This window comes from Cyprinodon tularosa, unplaced genomic scaffold (genome assembly GCF_016077235.1).
Source record: "Cyprinodon tularosa strain WSP-4 unplaced genomic scaffold, ASM1607723v1 ctg238, whole genome shotgun sequence".
NCBI classification, from domain to species: domain Eukaryota; kingdom Metazoa; phylum Chordata; class Actinopteri; order Cyprinodontiformes; family Cyprinodontidae; genus Cyprinodon; species Cyprinodon tularosa.
The window spans coordinates 517815-529883 of record NW_024038890.1 but is presented as its reverse complement, the minus strand read 5'-3'; the positions used below and the strand labels follow the sequence as shown (position 1 = coordinate 529883).

At 37.0% G+C, this 12069-nt stretch overlaps 1 protein-coding gene across 1 annotated transcript in view; it reads right to left on the bottom strand.

The window, feature by feature from the left end:
* The window catches only part of trpm6 (transient receptor potential cation channel, subfamily M, member 6), a 34815-nt gene extending 23734 nt beyond the window's left edge, over positions 1-11081 (bottom strand). Inside the window, 5 exon segments of the mRNA XM_038287266.1 lie at positions 2234-2447; positions 2714-2903; positions 5543-5581; positions 5763-5842; positions 10909-11081. Coding sequence (XP_038143194.1) covers positions 2234-2447; positions 2714-2903; positions 5543-5581; positions 5763-5842; positions 10909-10911 — 526 coding nt within the window. The 5' untranslated portion in view covers positions 10912-11081.
* Between the last annotated feature and the right edge of the window lie 988 nt (positions 11082-12069).

Sequence of the window (12069 nt, the reverse complement as noted above, 5' to 3'; positions counted from 1 at the left end):
TAAATAACCACACTTTGCAAATTCAGCACTTTCCAAAATATATTCTTACTTTCCTTTAGCTTTTCCAGATTGTGCTAATTATCATTAAGATAGGGAACACCACAAAGTCATACAAAAATGTGATTTTATATTAATATGATCAATAATACGATTAGTCAATAGAATCAGCCTTAAGGCCTGAACACATCGGTTGCATATGACTTTTTAATCCCCAATCTGATTTTTTTCCATGTCACACTGAATGTATAGAGAGATGCTTCGACTAGGCAGTGTGAGCAGATCGGTGCTGATTTTTTTCACTTCTCTCTCTGTGCCACACAAATTACAGTCATTTCCCACATTTGACTTGGACCGATTCTGAAAAGTTATAAAAAAAATTAAATTAAAAACCACCGGCACATTCACTAAAGCAAAGCCCCACTTAAAGAGTCTGTAGCATCTCAAACCAGAACAGATTGAGAATGTTTCTATGCCTATATTAAAACATAATGAGATCTACATCTAAAGAAAAGAAAAACACAGCAATGGAACGGTTTCTATGCTGACTGAGGCAGACAGGTGAGTCTCACAGAGAGATCTGAGAAGTTTAAAGTTTTTCCTTTCTTTTGTTCATAAAGAAGTGAGAGATATACGCCACGCTTACCTGATCTGACTGCCTCTCATGTTGTTTTTTGTGAGGCTCAAAGAGGATTGGTTTTACTATATCCGATTTTTTTCTCCTCCTGAAGTTTTTTTTTTTTTCCAGAATTTTGATAAACTGCGTTTTCGGTCCCTTGTTTTATGCGAGGCTAAAAGAGGATAACTACTTTATCAGTTTTCGGTCCTCCTGAACTCCTATTATGAGTAAAATATTCTAATTTTTAATGTTTCATTCACGGTTTTTGCATGAGTCTGTCCCACTTACTATATAAGTCGCGATGTGCAACTCCAAAACTGACTCGTTCCCCATGCAATCAACAGATTTTATTTTGTATTTTTCTCCAAAGTGGATGTGTTTTACTTTCTCTCATCTCTCATCCTGTCAGACCCGCTTAATTGCTGCTTAGTCCGACTACAACAGACCTGGGATCTATCTCAGTCAGACCTACACAAGCCCCCCTTGCATAACATTGTGTCGAGGGTGATAATCCTCACTGACTTTCAATGAACACTAAACGCCACAACCTCGTCCGACACGATTTTTCTGTCGGATCGGATCCAGAATCGGATTAAAGGTGTTCTTGCCTTTAGATGTCACTGGCATCAAAAAATGAAACAAGGCTGTTCCTGTTGTGTTTTTCAATCAAACATTAAAAAGTAGAAAGAGTAACGCCATAAATATAAACCTACCAAGACATGTGCCTTCACCTAACCTAACAAGGAGAGCATTATTTAGAGAAGCAGCCAAGAGGTCTGTAGAAGCTCTGGAGGAGGGTCAAAGAGGTGGGTTGGAGTTGATGCAAACATCCAGAGTCATTCAAGGTAATACTGAAAGAAGTTTAGGCAAAAGGTTCACCTTTCAGCAACAACCCTAAATAAACCACCAGGGTCTAGAAGGGAAAGGTTTAGATGAAGTGAATGGTATTCATGCACATGATCCATTATCTGCCTGAGCTTTAGTGAATACAACAAGCAGATTCTTCCAAGTGGTTCTAAAATGGACTGGGGCTGCATATATACAGGCTTTACTTTTTTGATTTTGCAGATATTTTTGAAAACTCATCAGTTTCTTTCACTTTACACGTAAAGAAAAATATAAAGTGTTATCACTAGTAGGGGTGTGGGGGAAAAAACAATTTGGCAATATATTGTGATTTTCAGCTGTCTGATATAATATCAATCTTTTAGTTCCTAGTATCTAGATTAAAAAAAAAAAATGATGGAAAATTGGCTACATCTGCATTGCCACACTGTAGAGCCATTTTGCTGAACGATGCAGCACATTTTCTGTGGTTGAGGCAGTCACAGTGGAAGACATGGAATGACTAAAAACCCCAAACATCATAGATACCAAAATACACCTCTTAATGTATCTCTTCTGATGAACATATACAGCATTTGCTTTTTTTAATCTATACATTGAATTTGATAGTTGGGGAAAATATTGCGAATATAGTGATATTGCAATATCGTGATAATATCATGTTGTGACAGTATTGTGACATGTATCGTATTTCGACACACATGCCAATACTCAGCCCTAATTACTACTTTAATAAGCCACTGTAAGAGAGGAGATCTTTCCTGTTCTTACCTGTATTGACCCCATCAGTGATTATCCATGCTCCTGTGCTTATGGCAGCCATGATGAGCCCCTTACCGAAGGCCTGCTTCACCTTTGGAGGCAGAAGGAAATTTTCTGACCCTCCATGGACAGTCAGCAGTAGCTTCGGCCTCTCCATCTGCCATTCCTTCAGCATCAGCTGGAGTAGCGCCTCTGGCTTGGAGTCCACAGCCACGCGAACATACTGGAGGAACATGGCAGTGCTAGATTACTTGCAGCATTGCTCAGGGGTTCCCATAAGACTGTTTTGTCGCTACTGCAGATAGCATCTTTGCTTTCACTAATCATGTTAAAGCTGCTTTCACCATAGCAAAGCAACATTTATACAAACATCATGAATCTAGACTTCCATCTCTCAAGCATCCAATGAAAGGGAAGACTAACTATAGTTATTTAACTTTTCAGTGTAAATTGAGCAAAATCAACCATTTAGTTACTGGATTTACAAACCTTTGCCCGACAGACACGTGTGGCGGTATCCTGAAAGTCTACGATCCCATAGGCGTTGGTGGGACTGGCCTTTGTATGAGCCTCCATGGACCACTCCTCCTCCATGTCCTGTCCTGGGCTGGGATAGAGGGAGGTCGGAGGACAAGACTCCTCCCAAGAGTGTTCCCCCATCAGGCGGCCACAGCAACATCTACTCAACAGATACAGCAATTTGGAAGCATCAGAACAACATGTGGTTAGATTTAACAGAGAAAACTTGTCTTTAAATAAAAAAATAAAAAAAAACCTCAGCTGAGCAGCTTCTGCCCTGACAACAGAAGGTAAACAATCACCACCACTTGAGACATTTTAATTTCATGATTTACTTTATTTAAAAATATATATCTAAACTCAACATGTGACAAATCAATGTGACCAATTCTGGGTTTAACTCTTCCCATATTTTCAACCCTATTAACTCAGCCTGCTTCCATAAAACACCCGAAAATATTTCATTAGAATACATTTAAACCATCTCCTGCCTGTTTCTTTCCTCTTAGCAGAAAAGCATTTAATGAATTATGGACATATTGCCAGAAAATGCTACTTTGATTTGTTTAAAGTTCTTTAATAGGATTTTATAGGAATCTATTAGCATTAATGTTATGATCCATGTACTACATAATGAATGAAAATGATAGAAAAAAATCCTCCTATTAGAACAAAATGACTAAAATGTTGACATCAAATCATTAGAGATAGCAGTTCATCAGAAAACCACATTTCCCCTTGTTGGTATGAGTCATTTAGGTGACAACGTAGGTAGGCAACAAAACTGCAAAGGTAAAACCCCCTGAAGAGCCATAAGAAGGTTTTATAGCTGAAAAAGATTTAATAGCTTAAAATTACCATTATTAACTGAAAGTGACCTCATTGACTGACAGTAATTTTCTGAATAACTTTATCAGTTCTTACACATGTTGTCTAGATTAGATCTAATCTTTGTTGCTAGATTGCTTTTAGTCACTATCCTAAGTCTGTTTCAATTTGCATGTTGTCTAAACAAAAACAAGGCTTTGTTGGGCTACCATATAAAGCCTCAAACTCAGCGATATTCCTGACATTTTGAATTGAAAAAGCTTCCAGGATTGGAAGCAAAACTTCCTCAAACTTGGAAACCAAGTCCAGTGGATTGTGTTTTTTTTTTTACTTTTTTTAGGAATATCCTAAGCGGACCCCTTTCTAAAGGTCTCCCCATGGTAATTAAATCACATGAGGGGTCTGGACTTTGACTGGGCCACTGAAACAGCTTGATTTCTTTATTTCTCAGCCGTTCTCTTTCAGACTGTCTTCTGTGGCTGGGGGCATTGTCCTACTGCATTATGTGCCAAGTCTGAGCTGAACTTCAGCTCTTAGAAAGATGGAAAATATCTCACTTTGAATTAGTTTGATATTCCAGTGGTGTAAAGGCTAAATCAATGTGTGCATGTACTTTAAAAACAAACAGCATCTTCAAATATTCTCCAATCACTTCTGGTATTTTGGTTCCCTATTTCCAGATTTTTTAAATGACTTAAATAAAGACTAGCTACCATGAGTAGGTCACTTAGTTTTTAGTTTACTTAACTAGTTCAAACATGCAATTAGTACTAAATAAAAATAACATGTAACATCAGGTTTTTGGTGAATATTAAAATAACACAATAAAATGCGTATAACCCCATGTAATGACAGTTATTAACCATATAAGTCACACATGTTGCTGTAGGTAGATAGACAAGTAATGATTTGCTAATGATTTGGTCTGAGAAATAGACAACATGCGGGAACAAATGGTGAACACGTCAAAGGGTTGACTGACACCAAATCTGATGATTAATGTAACTATACAAAGCAAAGCAGCAGGATCAGGATTTTAAACACAGTGGGTTACTTTAATTTGTTCTAGTCATACGTTATGTCACACGCTCTTGTTTATTTTAATCTTGTCTTGAAAAAAGAACTAGATTTCTTCATGTTTGAGCCTAAAAGGTAAAGTGTGTAATAATACTAGGGATTTGCTGAAATATATGTTACATAATATCTATATGTATGTTATTTATTATCACCTATAAACAAAAGTCTCAATCTTTATGGTTGCCTTGCCTGATCAATTGCTATTCATAATTACATAGGAGTGGGTCTGCATTTGTGTCTAATCTATCAATAAAATATGTTGAACACACTGGACGTATTACACTGATAGATTATTGTGCAAAAAATATGAAAACAATAAGTTGTAGCAGAGGTTAACCCTTTAATTGCAAGTTTTAAGGTAACAGTAAAAAATAAATCTGTATAAGTGATTTAGACAGAGCTAAAACTGTTTTCCAACTAAACAAGTGATGTTGAGAGCTTAATCACACATTGGATGCCATCTGCCATTTTCCTCAACGCCGATGTGTGCAACAAAAGTGTGTTGTTAATTTAGCTATAAATACAGATTGTTTGCTTATCATGTTCAAAACCCCAGCTGACCATGCCTCCCCTTCCTACGTCCCACCCTTCCTCTACAACTCCCTTTGTCCTTGAGTCTACATATTTCTGTTTTATTGTGTTATTCATGCCACTAACTCTCTTCAGTTGTTCCTTTAAACATATCCTTTACTGTTAATAACTCACTGACTCACTGCATTTTGAGGTTTTGCGAAAAGAGCGCAAGTTAAATGGAAAAAAAGAAAAAAACGAGGCAGCAGTAAAAAGAAAGCAAACGGGAAATTGTAAGAATGCCTTTCCCATGTGGGCAGTAAAGTGTTGAAGTCAGAATGTGGCCACAGATATACAATATAACAGGAAATCATTAAGAAATACCTGATCAGGCTTTGGCATACTTGACACACAGGAATGCATCTAAAAAGAAACAAGAAAAGACATGTTCAGGGGGAAAAAACATGGTTCCTGGAATAAGAGGACACGCTGCAAAATGGTTGTTCTCAGAAAACCTTTATTCCCACCCACCGCTGGTAACATTAAAGTACAAACAGTGTTCCAGGAATCATAAAATTTACAGTGCAGCCACTGTAGAGCTTACCTGTGTTGGTCCCAAGAAGAAGGGATGAACTTCACACACTCCCTTCTAAAGAAGGTCTCCTCAATCCAAGATGCTCCTGTCTGAAATAAGGACAGATCAAAGTGAGTTAATAAAAATAGGACAGTATACTTAGCTTTGATTAATTGATTCTGAGGCAAAACAAACATATGTCTAAGGGGAAAAAAACAAAATACAAAAGAACCTTTTCAGTGAAGTTCATAGTAGTCAAAGCAGAGGTCTACAAGATAAACTCTAGCTTGTACTGCAGCAACTTCCCTCCCACAAACAGAGAAACACTGAAGGCGTGAGAGCAACAACCCCAAACTCTACCTCATGCTTCTCAAAGCCTTTGCTACTTTTAAACAACAGATTCAACAATAGTCCCAAGAAGCAGAGCAGTTTGTAGGAAATGTACAAATATGCCCTTCCTGAGATTAGGCCACATGGATGGGGAGCTGGTTTACTCCCTCCCAAAACGGAGTCAGATTGTGTAAACACTTAGCGAGGCTCTGAAGCGTAGCTGTGTTTTAGAGAAAGCAGATTTTCCAATAGATAAAAAAAAAAACTTTTGTATTTAGCCACAGGCTGCAGTTTAATGTCTACAGAAACCACAAAAGGGCTTAATAGATCTCTAAGGTAATTTAGAGTTGAAGATGTACCAATTTTATATTATGCTAATTTTCAAATGACATAAAACCAAAGATCTAAACATCAATTCCTAAGTTAAGTAAACAATTCAGCAAAAGTAATAGAAGATCAACCATTCCAGGGTTTATACAGGAATGAGTAATTCTAATTTAATGCTTTTTAATGCTCTTTTAATGCTCTTAGAAATCATTTAATGCCATCAAGTACCCATATATATATATATATATATATATATATATATATATATATATATATATATATATATATATATATAAATTTATATACACACACATATATGCACACACACACACACACACACACACTCTGGCTTCCTCCCACAGTCCAAAAATATGACTGTTAGGTTAATTGGCTTCTCTAAAACCCCTTAGTTGCGAGTATGTGTGTGAATGGTTGTTTGTCTCTGTGTTGCCCTGTGTTGGACTGGCGACCTGTCCAGGGTGTACCCCACCTCTCGCCCATAGACAGCTGGAGATACGCACCAGCACCCCTCGCGACCCCACTTGGGATTAAGCGTGTAAGAAGATGGATGGATTATATTAATATTTTCTTTTTGTATTATCAATGTTATGATCTGCTTATATTGATCCTCTCATCCTGATACAGTAACATATTTGATTTAGGGCAGACCAAGTTACACAGAAGACACTTGAAATCAAAATATAACCTTCTCTTTTTGTGCATTGTTGAAATTTGCTTCTTCCTATTCTCTAGCTTTTCTCCGCCTCAAGCTTCTTTTCCAAACATACGGCTTTACGATAAACCGGAAGCAGTTCCGTGCAAAAAAGCTGAACCAGTTATATCTGATAATGACAAAATAATTTTTTAATAAAGCATCTTAAATGCCACAAAAATCACATTTAATGAATTTTAATGCCAATTAAGGCCTGAATTTAAAAAAATAATGATTTAATGAGCCGCGGAAACCCTGCATTCAGACCAAACATTGCAGGAACTCTGGCACAGCTTCTCACTTCCTGTAATACAAACCAGATGAAAGTGCGCATTCAGCGTCTGCTCTGCCGATAATGCAAGCGTAGAAGAAGAAATGTGCTGTTTACCTGTGCAAAGAAAGAAACAACGAAAGAAAAATGTCAGAGGACTTCAGTGTTGAGGAAGAGCATGAGTTCTTTGCCGAGCTGAATGCGCACTTTCATCTGGTTTGGCCTGCCGCGGTTTCCATAGACTCGTGACCGCGCTTTTAGGAAATCCTATACACTACTGTTTATGCTCTAAAAACATTCTAAACGACTTCGTTTCGAGTAAATTCTGGATGCTACCCACTCAGGACACTTGGAATACATTGGACGAGCAGTATGGAGGAATATAACATGGAGGACACGTTTTTTGTGGACTTTTATGGACCTTTCTGCCTCGGGCGCCATAGACCTCCATTATTTGAATGTCAGCAGAGAGCAAGAAGCCTCCCAGATCTCCAGATGCATTTGAGATATCAAAAAAGTACTCCAGAGTGTTGTTCAGCGTGGGGGTGAGTAGAAAATGAAGGCTAATCATGTTTTGGGTGTACTATTCCTTTAACATCTTAACAGATTTTTTTTTTGTTTAGGGGAATTTGTGTTAAAAATATGATTATTATAGGGATAATCTTAATCCAAAGAAAAGAAAAACATTCAAGGTGATTCTGTGGGAGGAGCTCACTATTAGGGTGATGTCAAAGAGGCCAGTTTAGACAGGTATAAATAATTGGTTCTTTAATGAACCAATACAGTCAAAAAGTTACAATTTATTGCAGAAGATTTTCAAATTGAAATTATATGGAGCTAAAATAGGGCCATTACATTTGCTAAAAAAAATGCTCAAAAAAAGACATGAAACCTAAAAAAATATATAATATACCTAAAAGAAAAAAGTGTGTTCAAAAAGAAAATACCTGAAAAAAAGTTTGTTCAAAAGCCAAACAACTTTTCAGATTCAATTTTTTTTTTGTAAAATGTTCAAATTCCTACCGAACTTTCAACCTTTTTTCCTGCTTCAAAGTTATGGCCTTGTTTTGGCGTAGATAGCGTGGACTCAGATGAAGGGGTTGGGGAATCATGACTAGCGAATTCCCATGTGCTGAACGTAAAGCTGAAGAACCGCCAGACTGAGGAGGTACGCCTCTCTGCAGAAAACCCTAGACCCAGCAACCCACAGCCTCTGCCCATAGCTCTGGTAGACTTTTAGAATCTACTCTTTTCCTGCTGTTAGCCTTCTTTGCTCCAGAGCAGGGCTTTGGTGCCGCAACTCTGTGCCGCTCTGGCACACTCCACTCTGAGATCCATAAAGTCAATCAATCAGTCAATCAATACCAGGGTTTCAGAGGAGGAATGGTAGATTGCAGCAGGATTGTAGATTCAGGCTGAGAGTGCTTATAGAGCTGGCAGAGTAGACTGTACCCCACCTGGAGCAAAGAGAGACAACAGAGAGCTCTGGAGGTCAGGCTGAGTGAAGCAGAGCAGAGGAGATGTCAACTCTGGGAGAAACGCAAGGACGAATAATGACTGCATTAACAATCCTTTTATGGGCTAAATTAAAAAAATAAATAAAAATGTTCTCCACTGCACCTTTTCTTAGTTTTTTTGTTTGTTTTTGTAATAATGAACTGTTAAAAAAAAAAAAAACATAATCTTTTAAAATGTGAAGTACCATGGACAAGTTTTTATTATTATTATTATGTTTTAACAAGAATAACCAATTAATATTTTGGGGAAATTTTCAACACAGACTTAAAACCCTGTACAACTCTGGCATGATTCGATTTTATCATCTAAGATTTGGGTTGTGTACTCATATAAGGTGCTTTTACCATTGAAGCATTTTATTTATCAAAACCAGTCGCATATACATAGAATATTGACAATGTTTCAAAGACATTTCCGGTTCTCAGGGTCTCTGTATGCAACAGCTAAAAATAGATTGATCAGCAATTGTAATGAGCTTCCTAATTCCACACCCCATCATCATCTGTTTTGACTCATCAGAGCCAAAACAGGGCGAGTGTGAAGGAAGCTGAGAAACTTCTGCAAAAATGCAATCTGAAAAGTATTTTTTATTTTTCAAGGTTATCTTTTTTTTGTGGTTTTTTTTTTTATGGTTAAATGTTTCTCTTTTTCATGTGTTTCTGTTTATTTCTGATTTATATTCTTTTTATCTTTATTACATACTTTATGGCCCCAATTCAGCAAAAAAAAAATCCCTTTACATTACTATTTTTAAGAGGCACTAAATATGTAGAAAATGTGATGAAAGAAACATAAAATGTCAATTTTCAAGCATAAAATATAGATGTTTCCAATCTGATATTTAGAACACAACATGAACTGACACCTGTGGGTTAATTAGTCAGGTTATCAGTTCAGGTATGATGATTAACAAGCATGTTACTTGTACTTTGCAAAGAGAATTTTTGAACAGCTTTAACAGTAAGAGTAATGGTGATAATGTCAGTGTGATAATGTTTAGTTTCCTATCAATAAGCACATTTTTCACAACTGGGAATACTGCTCAGAACCAAAACTACCCTAAGTTAAAAATACACTCTAGTCTGGGGTTCTTCTGGACTTCCTGCCCAGCAGGTTTTAGGAGTTTTCCTGCCTCCAAACACCTGACCTGAATACATAGATGATTTACAGGCTTCTGCAGATCCCTGCAGAGCAACTAATAAATCACTTGATTAAGGTGTGCTGATAAAGAACACACATAATACATAAAGTGACTCTTTTTCTAAATAAAAATGATTTTACCTTTATTACAGATTTGTTTCCAAAACTGTACCCCCACCAAACTGGACATGGTTTAATGTAATGAATAATAAAATATATACTGAATGAAAACCTTCCCTTTAGCAGGTTTACAACATTTAGATAAGGACTCCGACCCTACAAAAAAATGTTAATAATTTCTTCTTAAAATAAGTTTTTTTTTTTTTTTCCTTTAATTGAGGACATAAGTGAAATAGTTTGCTAATGGAACCAGAAATGTTTTGTTTAAAATTAGAAAATACTAATTTCATTGGCAAATCATTTTATATACTTAATTAAATTAAGGGTGGATATGGAGATGTTTCCATTAAATTATTATAAATGTACTTTAACTTGAGACGTTTTTTTAACAAATTGCATGTAATATCAGTTTTTTTTAGATTTGTTTTTTTTTTTCACTAATCAGAAAAATACTTCATTAGCAGCTCCACCTAAAAGCTTCTTTCTTCTGCCAACCAACATATTTTATAAAATATGTGAAGAGAAACAAAGTCAGCAGACATGTGACTTTACTAAAACTCTCCTACCATGAGCTTAGCTAACAAGTTCAACTTAGCCAATTTCACGATAGCTTATCAGCTAGCCACGGCTAATTTACTAGATAAACCGCGTCAACTTTTGAACAGCTTCTTTATTTTTTTGTTTTTGCTCGACCCCTGCTGTAGAAAACAAAATATCTTCGGTGAATTGATGTCATTCGTTTCTTCTGCATAACTTACCATGGCTTCGTTCAGCTGGAAAAACACCAATAAACCGCTGAAGTGTAACGGAGACCTTCTACCAGATCCCACCGCTTCATCATCCTCAGTCTGTCGGTTCGGTTTTTATCAGCTGCAGGTCCAAAGGGCACCGAGCCTTTTCCAAGAAGCCTTGAGGAGCTCATGACCTCCAACCGAACAGCCCTGTTTCACAGCTGCTGAGCAGCTGGTTCCCCCTTCAGACCACAACCCAGCAGCAGCAGCAGCAGGATCGAGTTAAACTCCAGAAAACAGTCCAGCAACAAGTAGTTTCTGATTTTATTCAGCTTAATAACATCCATCCCACTCCATTTAAACCAGAATAAATCTGAGCAACCTCACCTTGATAGGTTTATTTGAGAACCAGAACTACTTTTAAATATTTCACATCTAATTTCTAAACCTTGTACATTTTCTTCTTTACCCAAAGCGCATTTCTAAGATTAAATAAATATTGTCCTAGAAGGAACTATCTGGGTTCGATTCCCTGCCCGGGAATTTGCATGTTCTCACTGTGCATGCGTTCTCTCCAGGTACTCCGGCTTCCTCCCCCAGTCCAAAAACATGGCTGTTAGGTTAATTGGTTTCTCTAAATTCTCCTTAGGTGTGAGTGTGAATGGTTGTTTTTCCTGTTTGTCTCTGTGTTGCCCTGTGATGAAAAACCGATCTAGAAATAAGTAAAAAAAAATTATCTTAAATTAAGTGTATTTACCCTTAATTTGAGTGGGTAAATGAGATAGTTTGCCATTGGAATGAGTATTTTTACTCTTAAAATAAGATAATTAGATAATATGCACTTGAAATAAGACAATGCAGTTGTGATTTCTTATTTTATTTGTAAATTGTCTTGTTCCACTGGCAATTTTTTTCTTTTACCTCCTTAATTCAAGAAGAAATGCACTTATTTTAAGAAAAAATGACATGATGTGAGGTGGACCTGTCCAGGGTGGACCCCGCCTCTCGCCCGTAGACAGCTGGAGATAGGCACCAGCACCCCTCAGGATCCCGCTTGGGATAAGCATGACAGAAAACAAAAAAACGGATGTCCTAGAAGGATCTTGAAGAACTCATCCATGCATTCATCTTTAGCCGATTCTTTACAAATTTCCCTAAATGCTTTCAGTTAATCCAGGATGCTGCTGC